General features: G+C 37.3%; 1 protein-coding gene across 2 annotated transcripts in view; it reads right to left on the bottom strand.

The window, feature by feature from the left end:
* Positions 1–3235: 3235 nt before the first annotated feature.
* The window catches only part of ZNF518A (zinc finger protein 518A), a 34718-nt gene continuing 18101 nt past the window's right edge, over positions 3236–19852 (bottom strand). For both annotated transcript variants that reach the window (XM_056120839.1, XM_056120840.1), the window contains exons 5-6: positions 10116–10234; positions 3236–9767 (exon numbers count right to left, since the gene is read on the bottom strand). In XM_056120839.1, the coding sequence (XP_055976814.1) occupies positions 5221–9642 (4422 nt within the window). In that variant the 5' untranslated portion in view covers positions 9643–9767; positions 10116–10234 and the 3' untranslated portion in view covers positions 3236–5220. The remainder of the gene's footprint in view (positions 9768–10115; positions 10235–19852) is intronic.

Here is a 19852-nt window from a genome sequence, read left to right as displayed (position 1 = left end):
AGAATTATAACATTTCCCCCCGATGAATTCTTATGTCAAAAAATATTTTTGACTAAAATACATGAATTTCTGGACTCAATCCTGTTCTGGTCATCTATGTCTGTATGCCAGGCACTACAAAATAAGGGGGGGGGGGGGTGTTGATACACCCTAACACTTGGGTTTCACCAGGGCCACTACCAGTAACTAAACTTGGGGTCGTGTGCAAGAAAGACATACACTCCCACCCTGAGCTGTCATATTAGATTTTTAGCACATTTTGAAATGGCAAAACATAAATCTCCCAATTCTGTTCTCAAAATTGTTTGGACTATTTTTGAATTTTTTACATTCCATGTTAAGAGTAAAGTTGCCAATTTCTGGTGGAGTTGACAGGAACTGCATTATCTGTGAATCAGTTCGGGCAAAAATGCCATCTTAATGTTAGTCTTCTGATCCATGACCAGGAGATGTTATTTACCTAAGTCATTCTTTCAACAGTAACTTTTATATTGTCTTTTCTGGTTTTGGCTCACATGTAGTGGTGCTGAACTTACACCTGGCAGAGCTCAGACCATATCAGGAATTAGGGATTGAGCCCAGGTGGACTGCATGCAAATACAAGCGCCCTACCCACTGTACTATATGTCTCCTACCCCAGGAGTCATATTTTTTTGATTCCTGATTTTCTTCCTTTAGATGCTACTGCAAATGAAATGTTTAAGATGGATATTTAATATAGAGGACTAGAGCTTATTTTTTTTTCCCTATTCTTAATTTCTGCACCGGTGATTTCATTCTTTGGTGGATTTTAGGGTTTTCCACACATTAGAACAGGTCATCTCATGTGCTGAAAGTAGACTATGGACCGAACATGATGGTCACTCAATACCTCTATTGCAAACCACAACACCCAAAAAGAGAGAACAAAAGGGAATGCCCTGCCACAGAGGCGGGGTGGGGGTGATGGGAGGATGGCAGGAGGGATACTGGGATTATTGGTGGTGAATGGGAAGAATGGGCACTGGTGGAGGGATTGGTATTCGATCATTGTGTGACCGGAATGCAAGCACGAAAGTTTTTAACTTTCTAATTGTACCTCTCGGTGATCCATTAATAATAAAATTTAAAAATAAAGTGAAGAATAAAATAGACACACACACACACACACACACAAAAGCCATCTAAATACAGGATTTTTTTCCTTTCCCATCTGGATAGCCTGTTAATTTTGTCAAATGTTCTGACAAAGAGCTGTACCGGTGAAACATCAGTATAACTTTTAATAGTAGCAGGGTCTTAATTACCAATCTGAAATTTTTAACCTTTTACTTTTATTTGATGCTAGCAGTAACCCAGAAAGTAAGTTTCCATTCCTAGTAACAGAACAAGCAGAACAGACCTCATTAAGAAAACTATAACAGTGCTAGAGGAGAACAAATAAGTTAAGGTGTTTCTCTGTCTTGAAGCAGACCCTGGATCAATCCTCACCACCACTAGGTACAGCATCCCCTGAAAGAATTTTTGGTTAGTTTGAATTAGCTGATGGTTGCTACCTAGGGGCAATGGTAAAAACATTAAAACAGTATTTTAGAGGGGACAGAGCAATAGTACAGAGTAAAAATTTCAGCATCCTGTATAGCCTCCTGAGCACTGCCAAGAGTAACCCCCAGCTCTGCATTCCTGGATGCAAAGCCAGAAGTAACCTGAGTACTGTTGGGTGTGACACACACCACGGCCCCCCCACCCCCCCAAAAAAGAAAAAAACACAGTATTTTAGAGATAGGGATGTAACTCAGTAGGTTAAGAACACACACGAAGTCTGAAATGACAAACAATTGAGAAAAGTGTTGTTTAGGGAGAAAAGCCTGGGGAATGAGATATTATAAGACTACTAACATATTACTGGAAATCTGCAAGGTAATATGATGTTTGTTTTCTAAGGGAAGACCTGAGAAAGCTCTCTGTTGTATTCGTTGGCTGACCTGGAAGCTCTGCTCAAGTAGGAAGTGAAGGTAGAGTTGTAATCTGACTAACCAAATGTTGAATATAGGTCACAAAAACAAACTCCTTCAACAAACGCGAAGACATATTTCGAGTGATTTAAGAAATCTGTCCAGTCATTAGCAGACCACTAACCTTATGTGGTCAAACATGAATACAGATTTTACAAGTCAATTTAGAAGTTACTAGTTATACTACATGTAGCAACAATTCTAGGGCGTATGTGCATGCCCTAGGGCACATGTATTTGCGTGTGTACTTTTTTTAGAGTTGTCACACTCCTGATAAAAAAGAGAGGTATGGGGGGGGGGGGGGAAGAAAAAGAAGTCCTACAAAAACCAAGGTATTGCTCTTTCTTAACAAATATTTTAATTTAGTCATTTAAAGAATGAAAGGAAAACGAGAGCCACCGGTTGACTGCATTGTAGGCAGCATGGGTTTTAGCCTGGCTCTCCATCTTCACCAAGCACTGCTGAAAACCCTGAATACAGAGCCAGAGTAGTCCTCAAATACTGCTGGGTGTGCCTCACACCCAACTCAAATAAAAACAGCCATGAGAAATGAGACAAGTAGATGATAAACAAATGGGAAAGAGGGAGGAGACCCCAGCAGTGCTCAGGGTTTACTTCAAACTCTGTAGTCAGGGATCACTCCTGGCAGTGCTCAAGAAATGCTGCAAGGCCAGCACCTTAGTCCTTGTAGTATCTCTCTGGCATGAACAAATAATTTATAATTCTAATTCTTTCAATAATGAAGAATTCTTAAGTACAGTTGATGAGATAGAAATTTCTCTAGAGAAGCTCAGAATCATATGATCAGAGGGAAAAACATACAAACCTGACAGAGAAAATTTAAAGAGAACTAATACAGCTTTAAAGACCTCATTATATAAAATAACAAAGACTATAGGTCCTTAAGGACAAGGGAGAAGCATCAGAAAGAATACTTGAAGGATAAGAACTTGATGAGTAACATTCATCAATCAACTCCCAAAAGCTCCAAACTTCACTCCTAGCTTGGGCAGTTTTATTCTTTATCTCTTAGGGTTTCCACGAAAGAAGATTCTTAAATTCAGGACTCCAAGTAACAGAAGCCTTTGCAGATTAGTCAAGTAATTTAATGACCAAACATTTCTTTGAAGAGGTTACTTTTCAAATTGTCAGGTATTATGTAAAGTACTTAAATCTATGAGCATTTTTAAAATCAACCAAATCAAGCTTTCTTCAGTTCTCCTTATGGGATCTTTTCCCCATTAGAATGAAAAGTAGCACTCAGTTTTAGCACAGAAAAAAATTGTGTAAACACAAACAAGATAAATTTAATAAAAGAAAGCAACCATTACATAAATTTAACAATGCTTACCATTCTTTAAACACCATATACATTGTCAATATATACTGTGTATTTCAAATTAACTCCATTCTTCGAAACAGTTTAAGAAACACATTTCTAACAGATCTTATTAAAAAAAAAACACCACCAAGAAAGTAGACAAACTGCACAAAAACAGTACATGTATAATGTGCATAGCAAGATAGCTCGAAGCATCTATGTATGGCTTTCTTTAAAACAAAACTACTAGGGGAATGGACCCATTTGGGACCTATTGTTACAGTTGACATATGTAAACTGTTTCACATCTTTTAGGCACTTGCTAACAAATAGTGTTCAATCCCTGAAAAATGAATTAAACCCCGCCCCCTATAAGCCTACATCTGAAATAAAACCAAGAAAATACATGGGTAAAGTCTTACATGTTTCTTTTAAATAAAGCAACCAGTTTTATTAGTGCATGCAGAAAACTAAACTGAAAGAAAATAAACTTTATGTCAAACTTCCTGTGCAAAATTTACATAACTGAAAGGTACAAAAATATGTACAGGTTTAAATTGTTATGTACAGAAAAAAGCCCTGAAATTTTCAATGAAAATACCATTAACACTTGTTGTAACATAACAAAGAAATTACATATGTAATTTTGTAATACAAGAACTCCATTATCTAATGATCCAACAAAATTTGATCCAAACTTCTAAGCTGAAAAGTTTAAATCAATGTTTCTGTTGTTGTCATGAAAATACCCATATCAAAATTGTTAAACATGACCCTTAGAAATTTATCCTGAAGTTTATGCACTGCCACCGAGTTCACAATTAATGCTTCTTCATTTTCAACTGCCAACTATCAGTAAACCATCTATTATGGGTTATCAATTCTACTGAAAAGCTGCTAACAAAAACGGTTTGTCCCAAGGTAGACAGGTTGAGACATCAATCATAATTAAAAAAAATAAAGATTTGTTCTGCTAATCTTGATTCAAAATATTTTTTTGTAGAAAACCTTCAATTTTCAAGAAGTCATTCCCTTCGAAGTGCTTCTGTGTTCTTAAAAAGCATTGCAAAAAAAAAGAAAAAAGAAAAGGGCACTTGGTTTATAGGAGACAAACAACATATGCCAAATAAGAATACTGAGTAGTTCCATTCAAGGGAATTACTGGAGAATAATAAAACCAAATTCCAAAAAAAAAAAAAAGTTTTATTTTCTCATTTAACTTCAAACTAGGCAGAGATTTTTCATTCTTCTCTCAATGCTTCCCATTCCTTACAATGTTTGATACAGCTGTTTAGAAAAAAAAAATTTACTTTGGGTCTTTCAATGAGGCATAGTATACAAGGAGAAAAAAATTTGTCAAAAGTTCTTTTCAAGCATTATGTAAGGTGTAGCTATAATTGAATTAAAAGTACTTTCAAACACCTAATACCTCCTTAAAAGAATGTTTAACAGATGCTAAATAAATCCTTTACACAAGAGCTCCATACATCTTCACAAATGGTAAGAAACTTCTTCAGTCCCATGATGAATAAGCTCTCCATCTTCAGAGAAGCTAAACTTATCCATTTATAAGGCTGGTGGAAAAGAGGGAATCAGGCCATCAACCTCACCCTCTGTAAGAGTTTCTGAAGAACTAAACTGGGAAAATGTTACCAGAATTTTCTTTAGCCCTAAATTCTCAGAACAGATTAAAAAACTTAAATTACATTTGTACTGATGTTTTTTCTACAACTTAGTATGTGCAGTGTTACCATACTCAAATGCACACAAAAGAACTTTTACTCTTCAGTATAAATCTAACTTTTAAAAGTAACTTCAGGTAGAAAATGTCAGCATTAAAGTAATTCAATCCACTGTTTAACATCTCCTCAGTTAATTTTACTTTTCCTTTGTGGTTAATGTAAATTATTCTAACATATTCCAATCACGAGTAGCTTCCATTAAATGTCTCTGCCCATGACCAGCCCAAATATCCTGATTGTCAAATACTCTACCACAAAACCAACAGTTAAATTTAGCCTTCAGAACATTTTCAGAGGTAGTTTTCACAATCTGATAATTGTTTTTGCTTGTCTTTTTTAGTGTTAATTTTAGCACAAATCTTTCTTTTACAGAACTAACAGGTTTAAATGTTTTGTGCTTCCTGGAAAAATCGTAAGCTGTTTTAGAAGAGTTGTAACAAACTGGTTTCAGTAAAGCACTGATAGTTCTTTCAGATAATGAAACTTTAAGTACACGTCCATTAAACTTAGCAATAGTTTTCATTACATTCACTACTTCCGGTGCATCTGCATCAGGATGATTCAAAACTACAACTGGCTGGTTTCTTCGAGGACATTTCACAAGTTGTTTGGAACTAAAAGGGAAAAGCCGCAACGTTCTGACTGAATCTTTTGATAGTCTAGGTCTGTTAAATCCAAACGCCTCTCGGACACCTTCAGGTTTAGTCTTTTCTTTACACTTTCTATGTAATGATGTTTTTCTTGGAGATTCTTGGTAACTACCCTTACATTTTCGTTTACAGTTTCTGTTTTTAGACACAAAGACAGTTTCAGAATCTTCACCTCTTAGATGAGTCTTTACTCTTGAAAAATGTTGGCGGGAAGTCTTTTTTCTACTGAAGCTTTTTTCAGTTGTACAGTTAGTTTTGTACCTTAGCACCCTAGTCTCCGAATGGTCAGAAATACACATAGGTTGGTCAGAAGATTCTGGGCATGTTGCAGTAGAAGTTATCACAATTTCATTTGCTGGCATCATATCGTCTAATAAGGCCTCTTTAGAAGATTCTGGCTCTTTCTGCTCTCCCCCTGTAGTCTGATTAGATGGTACATTGTCTTTCTGTGATGAAGATGTAGAGTTGATTACTGACAGATTAGCAGCAGTCACATTTAAAACAGGATTAAAAATTTTCAGCAAAAACTTTTGTGGTGCTACTTCAGGTTTCTTTGGCTGTATATTTTGATAAGTACTACTTTGGACTAATTTAGGCTTAAGCAGCTCTGTCTTATTTGGCGTCATACACTTCAAAAAAACAGCTTGTTTGCTTTCAGGTAACAGAGTATAAAACGGTGGTTTGGGAAAACCCTCATTTTGCTGTTTTACTGTATCCAAAATATTCAACTTAGTGCCTTGATGCTCAGATGTCGTTTGAGACGTAGGTACAGGTTTCGCTGAAGAACTTGCTGTTGTTTTAATAATATAAGGACCTTTTAGTGGTGAAGTATTTTCTGAACTACTTTTCATGCTCAAACAACTGCCAATGCTGGAACAAAGTGCAGGTGTCAGACAACTACTGTTTGGCTCAACCTTTAAAAACGGTGTTCTACAAGGCTCCTTAGTTGCAGTTCCACAGGCTTGAGCACTCTCAGTTTTGACAGTGGAAACTCCTTCAAATTTCCCACTGTTAAACGTTAAAATCATCCCAGGTTTCTTGTTTAAAAGAAGAGAGGCCGGTACAGCTTGGGTATTAACCAACGGAAGTGATCTTCCTGAAACAACATGTAATCCTGGCTTGTTAGCAATGTGAAAAGGAACAAAAAGACCTTTTGGGGTCTGAACAAATATAGTATTTTTTGGTTCTGTATTTACAAGTGGATTCTGCATATATAAAGAACCTACGTTTTGTGTAGTGGCTCTAAGTTTGTCCTTAACAAGCTGCTGTGTTATTATTGCATCTGACTGAGTCTTAAGTAATGTCCCAATACTTGTAATTCTAGGCATCTTCTCTGAATCTCTCGTGTCTTGTGACACTGAAAGAATCTGCTTTCCTTTTTCACTACATTTTATAGTCAGATCATTTGTGGCCACATTAGCCCCTACAGCACCACATGGAATTGGGAAGCTGCCATGTAATTTAAAGTCTTTTGAAGATTCAACTGTTTTGCCTTCCCCTTCAATTTTCTGAAATGAATTGTCATAATCAAGTGGCAGACCTTTATCTGGACTTTTACTAGAGTCTTGTTTTACATCAGATTTTATTTTTAATACCTCTTGAAGTAATTGGTTTACCTCAGGTGGCAAAAATTCTGATGCCTGTTGGCTCTGGAGAGAGAAAACAGATGTGATTCTGGGCATCAAAGGTGACTCAACATTAGAAATATCACCCCATTTTGATTTTTCATTCGTGTTTTCTAAACTTTGATTTTCATTAGTGTACAGGTTCTGCCCATAAGTGTTTTGTCCTTTTTCTATAGCACACTGTTCCTCCATTTCAACCTGTGTTTTCAAAGTTCCATCTTTAGTATTTAAAAAGTTAATAGATGCTAACAGGCTATCTGGGTTTGAGCTCTCCTTCTTCACTAGTGATAAAACTGACTCACTAATTGGTTGCTGAACAACTGTCTTGCTTGATGAGGATTCTCTTTGAGGGTTTTCACACACTGAAGTTCCTGAAAGTCTACGACGTTTATTTGAATTATTTACTTTTGAGTAATTATGAAAAGGTAATGACCCTTGGTTGGAAGATTCAATGGGTAACTCAGAGTTAACATAATTAATACAATAGTTATGCATATCTCCACTGTTATATGCATTTGGTTTGACTTTATCTGGACTTTTAATGGCAGTACCTGATATTTCAGATTGACTCTCTGTGGTAGGATTTCCCCATAGGTCAGCATTATCTCTTGGTTCAACTTTTGTGGTCAAATTCACAGATGTCATAGCCAATCCTGACGTTGTTGACAAAGAAGATATATTATTTCCATCATCTGTTGTTTGAAGCATATTACTCCTCTGAGATAGCAAAGCCATTTCTTTTTCTGAAGTTATTTTCCCTGAAAGTACAGGAGAGAAACATGACAATGCAGTTGTTGCTTTCATGTAAGCTGTGTCACTTAACTCAGATGCTACTCCTGGCAAAATTCCAGTGGTGTCCAGAGTTGGGGACTGCAAATTAGTTGTATTGTCCTTTGCAGCATCTGACTGTGGGCCTAATGTATATAAATTTTGTTTGTTAGTAGGCAACAATTTTATTACAATATGCTGTTTTCCATCTACCATCTTGAAGCCCATGAACTTAGCACTGTAGTTAGCAGGAATTGTTATTCTGTTATTTTTCACTGTTAATACTGTAGGTCCTTGTACGGCAGTCTTAAAGAAACTTAGAGTAGAGTTTGATCCCTCTTCCATTCTATTACATTGCCCAGTGGACTGAAGAGTTGGCTTTTCTAGCTCGGACCCAACCGTTTTATCATTATTATCACAGTGCAGTCTTTCATTCTTTTCTTCATTTAGATGTTCTTGAACAAAAGGACTCTGATCTTCAGATTTTGCCAACAACTGAGTATCCTTCTCTACAATTCTGTCACTTCCGTTGTTAATCTTCTTACGTTTCCAAAATGTCTTTCTTGATGCACCTATTTTATATCTTTTCAGTATCAGTTTAAGTCCTGCTGAAGTTTTCGACATTTTTTTTTCGTATTTGTCCTTCTCCAGTTTTTCTTTTGCATATAAATGTTCTTTGTGCAAAGTTAGAATATGTCTTATAAGGTATTCTCGCCTGGTGGTACCATAGTTACAGTACTGACAAGTGAAGGGAAATGTACCAGAATGAATATGAAGATGCTTCTGAAGCTCTCCTTTGGTAAAACATATATAATGGCATTTACCACAGGTATAATGAATTTCATTATGTCTATGAATGTGTTGAACAAAGGTACCAACATCCTGGGTGGTAAATTTGCACTTTTCACATTGAAAATTACCATTTACACAATGAGTGGATGAAAAGTGTCTTGTCAATTCTAATAAAGTATATACATGCTCATTGTTACAAATGTCACATTTTACTAAAGTGCTTCTATGGGTTCGCCTGTGTTGTTTAAATACCTGAAAGTCATTTGCTGAAAAACTGCACATTTCACAAGGATAGGAAGGTAATTCACCATGGTGCCACATTTGAAAATGTTTCTGCAAATCATTTGGGCTATATGGAATACTATCTTGGCATTTTAAGCAGTTAAAGTTGAGTATTTTTGCAGCCATTTTTATACCTTCTTCTTCAACTTTCTCAGACTTATGAAGCAACATAAAATCCTCTACACAGCTTACAGTCTTTATCCTGATAGATTTTCTTGCCGTCTGAGATTTATACTGAAATAATCTTCTGTATTTGTCTACTTCGTGTTTCAATAAAACTTCATTTGGAATATATATCTTTGGCAAATCAATTCTTACATCTTTTAGTTTAAAATGAAAACTACTTTTTGAAATTTGGGATTTAAGTACTGGTTGGATAGTATCAACTACCTCGTTTTTCACATCATGATCTTTTTGTAAAGTTGCTTGTTTTTCACCCAAAAATAACTGTTTCAGTTCAGATGGCATGATTTGACAAAAATTTCCAAATTTCTTTTCTTCTAAAAATGCTTGAAGTTACTTGTAATTTAAGCAGGAAACAATACTGTGCCGAGACAGCTCCAAATTACAAGGTTTTTCACAAATTAACTCACCTAAAATCAAAGAAAGAATTACATTTTTCATCACAAAAATATCATTCAATTTCACATTTCTTTTTTTGTTTTGTTTGTTTTGGGGTCATACCCAGCTGTGCACAGGACTTACTCCTGGCTCTATGCTCAGGGACCACTTCTGGTGGGGCTGGTGTCAGAGTGACATGGATCAAACCCAGATCAGTTCTGTGTAAGGCAAATGCCTAACTGGGCATTTGTACCATCTCTCTCCAGCCCCCAAATTTCACATTTCAAAAAAGTTCATTTTGACACTAAGTAGAAACATTGATCGAATATATAAGTAAAAAATATAAATGATTATTTTAAGTTTTTAAAAAAATAGCTTACCAAGAAGTAAACTGGAAGAAGAAATAAACAATCTTGAAGTCAGGAAATGCAAGCTTTAGTTCCAGCTCTTCTCTGTGACACTGTGAAACTGCAACTTCTCTGTACCTCAGTTTCTTCATCTAAGGGAAAACCACAATTGGTTAAATGCCCCCTTAAATTCAAAGATGTTAAAGTTGACACAATCTTTTTATGGCAGAATTTTTTAAATCTTAATAAGTCCTTAAAGTTGAACTTTCAAATTAGTTATATTCATGTACCATTAACTTTCTCACTTTTAATATTTGCTCGTAAGAAGAAATTCTTTTAAGACTTCTCTCCAGAATTCCTACTTCCTTAGTGTTTCAAGACTAATTTGCATTTAAAATGCAAGTCTTTCAAGGTCATAAAAGAGTAGAGGGGTAGAGAGCTTGCCTAGCACAAAGTTGACCCCTGTGTGATCCTGGAGTTCAGAGCCAGGATGAAGTCCTAACTGAGCACAGCTGGATGTGGCCCTAAAGTAAGAAGGTTTTCATAAATTCTGTTATATTCTCCAAGTGAAAAGCATCATGAACACTAATGGAATTTATACTACACCAGAACCTGAGGCTGGGATTTTAAATATGTCAAACCTAAGTATGCATTTGCAAGAAAATATCAGTCATTCTGGATTATCAAAGACCAAGTTTTTTTCTACTAATAAAGAATCACAAGGATACTATAGAAATAGTATTATTACAAAAGGCTAATTATTTCTTACAGTAGTATTAGATGGCTCTGAAAATAACATGCCCCCTACCCATCTGTAGCTTACAATAAGAGGAGGAGGTACTCTGCTATTCAGAACTGATTATCCAACAAACTTCACCATTCCAGTACAAAGAATAAAATACATGAAAAAGGTTTTGTGGCAATCAAAACAGATTCCCAAAAGTTCACCTATTAAAGTGTGGTCCTGATAGGCGGTGGGAAATGTACACTGGTCAAGGGGTAGCTGTTAAAACACTGTATGAGTAAAGCCCAATCATGAAGAACTTTTAAACTAGTGTCTCACAGTGACTCAATAAAAATAAATAAAATATGGTGCTTTCAGTACAAAATAATACTGATAAAACAGACCTTATTACTACATGGAAAGTATCATGTTAAGCGAAATGACTCAGAAAGAAAAGGATAGACATAGAAAGATTGCATTCATCTGGGGAACATAAAGTAACAAAATAGAAAACTAACACCCAAGAATGGCCGAAATTAGTACCAGGAATTTTACTCCATGACTTGGAGGTCAACCACACATACTAGGGGAAAAGGGAGCTCAGAGAAAGAGGGGAACACCAAACAAAGGTGTTGGGAGGATCCTTCCAGGATGGGAGATGCATGCTGAGACTATAGACCAAACATGATTGCCACTCAATGTTTCTTTTGCAAACCACAACACCCAAAAGGAGAGAGAGAACAGAGGGGAATGCCCTGCCACAGAGACAGGGTGAGATGGGGGGGATAAGGGGTGGGAGGGATACTGGGATCCGTGGTGGTGGGAAATGGGCACTGGTGGAGGGATGGGTATTTGATCATTGTATAACTGAAACCCAAGCACAAAAATGTATAAGTCTGCAACTGTACCTCATGATGTCTCACTATTAAAAAACTTTTTAATAAATAAAAAACAGACCTTATTAAGAAAGCCACTTTTTAACGAGTTTAAAAATGATAAACTGAATGCTGAATGTCAATTTTTATAGTTCATGTATGACATACAGCAGTTATTAGTTTATATAGTAAGTAATCTATGAGTTTGTTCTTTACTATCATTTTAAGTTTAGAAATAATACAAAATCTATTTGATCTTGTATTATGTTCATCTAGCAGGAGGAAGTAATCAGACACCTGATGGCAAGTTAAAATAAAGTTGTTACCCACAGATAAAAGTACTGAAAGTTGTGAACACTTCATGAAAGACTTCTGAAATATTGTGCAATTTTTGTAATTTTAATCTAATATACTAGTAAATGTTCTATTTGCTACAGTCCAATCTCTACCTCACCAAAAATTACTGGCTTTACTTTTTTTTTCTGTTTAATTTTTATTAAAATTTTGTTCATAATACAGCTGTTTCAATCAATGTTTCAACATCAATCCCAATACCATAAGAGGTGTATGACCTTACCTCTACCAATGTTCTCAGTTTCCCTCCCACACACAACTTTCTTTTTTTACAGGAGCCGTAATTGCTGGTGCTTGACTGGGGAGCAAACAGCCACATCCCCAGTCTAAAAACTACTAATATCAAATCGCAAATTTAAGCAACTGCTGTTTATGGATGACGAGATTTGATCAGCTCAAGTACACTTTACAAAGCACATATATGGCAAGTGAGAGGACCTAGGCTCAATCCCTCACACCACATCCTCATCACTCAGTACTACTGTATAGCCACAAGTAACATTAAATTTTGACAAATAACGATTAACCTTATACCCAAAAAAATTTCTTAAAGAAAACATAATTTAGATAAAACAAATATTGAGAATATATTACATAGTACTTTTTTGAAACAAAAAAAACTCATGTTTCAGAAGATAAAATTTCATTTACACAAAAGAACTAGGTCTAGGGAGATGGCACAGAGGTTGAACATTCCCCTTGTTGGATCCTTGACACATGCCTTCCCTCCTCCCCCAATCCCCTTAGGTGCATAACTGAGTATAACCCTGGAGGCCCTCAGCACAGTAGATCTGGTCCTGGCAGCATCCTGCATGTACTATAGTACATATACAAGTACTTAGTCATTCTTGGTTTAATATCAAATGAGTGGTATCGAGACTCCCTGAGCACTGCTTAGGAAGCTACATTAAAGAAGGGGACAAAGGTGGGGCCAGAGGGTAGGGTTCTTTGCCATGCACACAACCTGACTAGGGTTCAATTCTCAGCACCACATATGGTCTCCTAAACACTAACAAGAGTGATCCATAAGCACAGAGCCAGAAGTAAGCCATGAGCTCTGCCAAATAAGCTCTGTGACCCTAAAATCTAAGTATGATATATACATACATATACATATAAGTACATATGTAAGATCAAAAAATCAGTAATAAATCTACCAAAAAGAACTCAATATTAGCATTTTATTACTAAAACTAAAAAGACAGGAAATGAACAAAAAAGAATATTTACATGTTTACTACATGTATAATATAAATACATGAACAGTGGAAAGTAGGAAAGGTGACAGAATTCCAGAAAAGGTAAAGTAGATCAATTAGTAAATAACAGTGCAGGATCAAGAAAATTTAATGCCAAGCAGAGTGATGACAGCAAAGAACCCATTATACAATCTAGGTCTTCTGAAAACAGTACCAAGTAACCATGAAATGGGAAAGCGGAAGGAAGCTGAATTTAGAGAAAATTAGAAAAAGCTTGAGTTTTAGTTTAATGCTAAGATTTCCTTCCCCATGTACAATGCTAGGCAACTACTGTTACTCAATCACCAACTAAATATGGCAGTTTATTCTCTGCAAAAAGTAAAACTGAGTTTCTAAAATTAAGAACACCAAAGTTGCGAGTGGGTACCAAACAAAAACAAGAGGATTACATGGCCATATATACACGACACAGATCCCATTCCTTGCCCCCTCTCTCTCTCCTAGACTATATCAATGCTATCAATCTGCTGATGTTTTATGACTATTTTAGTTCTGATTAGGCGTGGGGGCCACACTCAACAGTGCTCAGGCGCTACTCTCAGCTCAGGGATCAGGATAGCTTGAAGGACCAAATAATGGATTTTAAATGTTCCAGCTTATGAGCCATTTTTTTTACCAGTCCCTGAACTGGTGTAAGACTACTACAGCAGTTTAACAGTTAAAAACGTATGTTCAATCTAACAAAAACTTGGGCTCGTGGGAAAGGATTTTTTTCGATGGTACCTACATATGAGTGGGTTTCACTCTAGAACCTCAAAATAAAAGTTAATCACATTGAATGTGTTTTATCTGCTTTTTCCCTTTTTTTTTTTTAAACATGCCAGGGATCAACTCAGGGATCCATAAATGTGTACTACGGACTCTAGACTCCTTATTTCTGAACTTATGTCTTCATTTCTTTTATTTTCTAATAATAGATGCACTGTGCTAAACTAATGATTGACTATAAGCTGGTATAGCTTTAGAAGATAGTTCAAGAATACATACAATGCAATAAACAATTTTACAATTAAGTGGACATATGGTGAATTCATTTATGTAAGGATATACAGGCCTGGCAAAAACATACGTAACTTTTTTTTAACCTATAGGAATGTATATTATTGCTCTTATAATGGCAGTTAGAAGACTTCTGCGGGGAACTACCTCTGGTGCTACCATGAAAGCTCATACCAGCTGTGTTCAAGAGACTCATAAATATATACTGAAAGAGATCAACAAAGCCTCAAATTCCTCCAGACACCCAACATGGCTAAGACATCTGGAGCACCTCTGGGGGTGGGGCGAGTCAGTCACTGCCCACCCACAGCCTGGCTGCAGGTTGCTTCCACACTCCAACATCACCATGCCCACAGCCAAACTTCACCATCTCTCGAACAAGTTTCACCCAGAAATTAAATCTGATATGCAGAAAAATCAGATATGATATGCAGAAAAAAATCAGGTATGCAGGTTTTGTGACTTAAATCTTCAGGCTTTGTTGGAGTCAGGATGGGCCACCTACCTCCACCTTCCCTGTACCCCCACCCTCCAGAAGCCCCAGCAGTCAAGTCCATACCCCAAAAGCACCACCAAGTCAAATATTTAACTCCAGCTGTACCACCCCCTTTACAACACTGCTAAACCAGTAGTAGCACACCAGACTGGATAGGATGCTAACATAGAAGGTAACACCAATCTTTATTAATAAAACAAACACAGAAGTCTTAACCTGTAACCACTTCTTAGTAATGTCTCATGCAAGGATTTAATCTTTTCATGGAGAAATACAATTTACACCAATCTTCTTCTAGTGTAACATTTTTTGATTATTCTGTTAGCATGCTATTGATAGGTAAAGGTAAAGGTTAAAGGCCCTTCCGTTGTTCGTCGATTTGCTCAAGCAGGCCCAGTAACGTCTCCATTGGAGACTTTGTTGTTACTGTGTTTGGCATATCGAATACGTCACGGGTAGCTTGCCAGGCTCTGCCGTGCGAGCGAGATACTCTCAGTAGTTTGCCGGGCTCTCCGAGAGGGGCAGAGGAATTGAACTCGGGTCGGCCATGTTGGCTGCGTGCAAGGCAAACGCCCTACCGCTGTGCTATCGCTCCAACCCATGGTCCTGGGTAAAATAAAAAATAAAAGAAACTTACCACTGGGCTATACGCTAGCACGCAACAGGGATGAATGGAGATGTTATTGGCAACCGCTCGAGCAAATCGATGAGTAACGGAATATCAAGTAATCTAAGAAATGTATCTTACGCACGCACGGGGGAGGGATGCGAAGATGATAATGTGTTGTTGGCGGGCTCTTGGGGCAGCTCTCTCTTGCCGCCCATGTTCAGTGCTCTCGAGCCACTGTGTATGGACTGGATCAGGATGGCTCCTCCTTTGTGCTCTGCTTCTGTGCGTGCCGCTGTGCTTTCTCCTGTCTGTCTCTATTTCTGACTCTGTCTCTATAATCTCTCCTCTGGTCTCTTCCGATCTCTCTGGAGTCCTTCTGCTTCTCTCTCTGGAGCCCTTTGCTCTGGATTCTGACTTTGGCCCCCTCTGCTCTTACAGTCTTAGTTTTATATAGCAATCACATAGGGTGGTGACCAAAGGTGGTTTGAACGTTAACAAATCAACAAAGAGAGTTAAGACCACTCTAGGAGATAAACTCAAGGATAAAATCTGATCGAAAGAGATTACTCTGGAATACTAGCAGATCCGCTTAAGGGTGGGATCCCATTCAGTGTGTCCCTTTCTTCTTTCCTCAGCTAGTAATCCACTTAAATAGTTTTAATAATCTACTTCTAATATTTCTAGCACAGTATGTGTGTATGAGCACAGTAAGAGATATGTCAACTGAAAGTTTGGTTCTTCCTGAGGCCATCTTACCACAGTCCTCAGGCCAAGTTAGTCTTCCTAACCCCAGCAAGGTCCTAGTCTCATCTTACTTTTGGATCATGACAGCATTTATCTATGATCATGCTCTCAACTTATATTTGAGTATTGTGGCGCTTTGGCCTGACTCATTATGATACCAGGGTAGCTCACAGATTGCCCTGGGTCCATTCAGTCCCTCGTCGGGACCCTGCTTTTGGAGTGCTAGGAACTAAGGGCAACTGAGTCGAGAGAGCAGATGCCCAGGAGTAAATATTATTGGAGTCTATCAACTCCCAAGTTCAAAGCATAATATTAACTGTCTTGCTTTGAGGTAAACTAAGGACCCTGTGGCAATGCTAAAAGGACAAACCCACTGTTATCCTACAGTACTATACTTTAGATTCCAGAAACACAGTAACCCCTGTGCATCACCAGGTGTGACCCAAAAAGCAAAAAAAAAAAAAAAAAACTTTAACAGAAATTTGAAAATAACTAAATGTTCACCAATAAATAACAGTTTTATTCAGTGGACTATTAATTTTTTTAAGTATTAGAAAGATATCCCATTATATTAAGCGAAAAAAGAAAAACAAGCATAACAGGATTCAACTTGTCAAATATCAACAGATGGATAAACAACCTACACAAAGACCCATACAAACTCAATATTAATGCATACAAAAATGTTGTCTAGTGACTACTGGTCATCCTTAGCTGTTTCTTGGATCACCATGATCTCCACATTGACATACTTCCTAAAACAGCATAAGCAAAGAGCTTACAAATAACCAAACAGCTTTGTGTATTACCTGCCTCTAGACCCTAGTTTCTTAAAGGGTCACAAACTAGCGGAACATGAAAGTTTTGAAATTCTGCTTGCTGCTCCCATCAACCCCAGGTGAGGCTCACTATTGGGTGAGTTCCAGCAGCCTCCACGCCCAGACCTGCGCCATATTAAGGGCCCAAATCACAACTTCTGAAAAGCGCAGCCACATAAGCAGTCACACAACAGATCTACTCACCAAATTAATTACATGCTGCTCATAGTTAATTCTCTGTCATTCTGCAAGGACGGACAAATAAGACAAGATCAATTGCTCTATAGCTTGATCCCTCAGTTCCTCCCCAACAACAAAGTCTCACCCCTCGTACAACACACACACACACACACACACACACACACACACACACACGATCAATGAGGAAAACACAAAGAAGTCCACCAAGCTCACTGAGCAAAAACTGTATCACCAAAGAAAAACACTAGCAAATCCTCAGACAGTGTCTGCAGTGACACTATAATGACGATTTTCAATGAGCTAAAGGAAAAAAAGACAGCACAGGTACTAGGCAAAGAACAAGAAAATATCACAAGTGGATGCAGTGCCACCAGCAGGTCAACCTGTACCTTCAAGGCAAGTATATCAGCAGCATGATGGTGCCTTCAGGCTTTCTGGTGCCCAAGATTGTTGCCTCTGTGCCTCTGGCCAAATCCCAACAACCCAGGACCAGATTTTCTGAGAAATTAAACAGCAAAAGTTAAGTATATGGGAGCCACACCCACAAACCACCTCTGGCTCAGCAATACAAGCTCATTTAACAGCCTAGCTTCAGAGACCCATAAATAAATCTCTAAAAGTCAGAGTTAATCTTAGACCCATGCAAGGCTGACCAGACTGGGGTAAACTGAAGATTAGGTCAGCTTGGTGCACACCCAAAAGGAGTCCCTGGCAGCCACTTTCTTCTATAGTCCAAAAGTTCGCTGTCACCATGCCATATCCTCCTCCCTCTCCCCTGAACTCCATCATCTCAGGATGGATCTCACCAAGTTATTAATCTGCTGAAAATTTTGGTAAGCTGGTTTTGTGACTGAAGTAAGGCTTTCTCGGGATAGGGATGGGCTACCTTCCCCCACCTCCCTACTTTCATAAGTCTCAGCAGACACATCCAAACCCCAAAGCTACTACCCAGTTAAAAAAGGTATCCCAGCCTTACCTTCCTGATAAAAATACTTATTGCCCTAAACAAACACAATGACCTCTTAGTACCTGTATTGCAAACCATAATGCACTAAAGGAGAAAAAGAAGAAAACTGCCTGGCTGGGGTGGTGGGGGTGGGGAGTGGTGTTGGGGACCAGTGGGAGGGAAACAGGTCAACAGTGGTGGGAAATGTACACTGGTGAAGGGATGGGTGTTGGATCATTGTATGACTGAAACCCAATCGTGAACAGCTTTGTAATGGTCCCACAGATATTAAATTTTTTTAAAAGTATGAATCAATAAAAATACTATAGTCAGGAATGAAGAACAGGGTAAGTGATACACAACAGTCAACAGAGGTTCTGAACTCCAGAGCAACAGGAGCTAAGCAAAGAAGATCAAGGAAATTCACAATGAGGAGCAAACTGCTAGCAAACAGCAGAAGGTTAGAAAATAGTCTGAAAAGAAATAAACAGCATACCAGAGAACTATGGGATAATTAATAGAATAATAGAAGAATCATTTGAGTCCTTGAAAACAAATGTGATGAATAAACATTAAAGAAATCATCAAAAAGAAATTTTCAGAGTTGAGAATTACAGGTACTGAGATCCAAGAAGCCTGAAAGGCCCTCATGAAAAAAGATCCAATTAGGAAAACTCTGACACACATTATAATTCAAAGTGAGAAAATCCAAAGACATAGAATATTGAATGCAGCTATAGCAAAAAAGGAACATATACAGAGAAAAGCTCATGAGACGTACAGTAGATCTATCGAGTAAGACACTATACGTCAGAAGAATATGGAAGGATATAGTACAAAAACTCAATATAATAAACACCAAACCAAGAATATTCTATCCAGCTAGATTACCATTCAGATTTGAAGGAACTCTACAGAGCTTCATGAACAGGCAACAGCTTGGTATTATTAGCCTCGAAAAGAGATTTGCCAAGAAGCGCTCAAAGAAATCCTTTAAGGACAAGAGAAACTTCCCATCACGTGACATTACGTAAAAACATAACGCAATTGGCATCACAAATTTGGCTTTTATTTTTTGATAACTCTATGTGTAATTCCTTTAAATGTTATTGAACTAAGTAATATAAAATAAATGTTTTATGCCTGCCAACAGTTATGAGGGTAGGAGGGATCATGGGACATCGGTGGTGGGATTGGTGTTGGAATGTTATGCCTAGAACAAGTCTATTATTAACAACTTTGTAAATCAGTATCTCAATGAGTTATGAATATCAATAAATGCTTAATTTGTGCATCCATATTTTACAGCAGAGTTGTATAAAAATTTCTCAGGTGAAAAATGGCTGACTTGAAAAGAATTTTAAAGTTCTGCTCTAGACCACACTAGTATGAAACTTTATTACAAAGAGGCATAGTCATAAAATTTTTGAACTTCTAAAACAAAGTAAATGATATCAGATTCTTCACTGAACAAATAAAAAGACTATTACAAAACTGACAAGTACTGACACTAAAAATAAATCAAAACAAAATAAGCATCATTGAATGTCACATTCCTTATATCAGCAGAAGAGCAAAAACAACACTTGGGAATGGAGAATTATAGTCCTGCTATATAGATCTCATACCAAAGGGATGGACCCTTATCTTTTAAGAGAATTTCTACTTAATAATTTGTGAATTATCGAAAAAGTAATCAAAGGAAGTTATACCACCAGAAGTGCTTTAGTATAAAGAAAAAGTT

Source organism: Sorex fumeus, unplaced genomic scaffold, assembly GCF_029834395.1.
Source record: "Sorex fumeus unplaced genomic scaffold, SorFum_2.1 ptg000043l, whole genome shotgun sequence".
Lineage (NCBI taxonomy): Eukaryota > Metazoa > Chordata > Mammalia > Eulipotyphla > Soricidae > Sorex > Sorex fumeus.
This window is presented reverse-complemented; position numbering and strand designations above follow the sequence as displayed.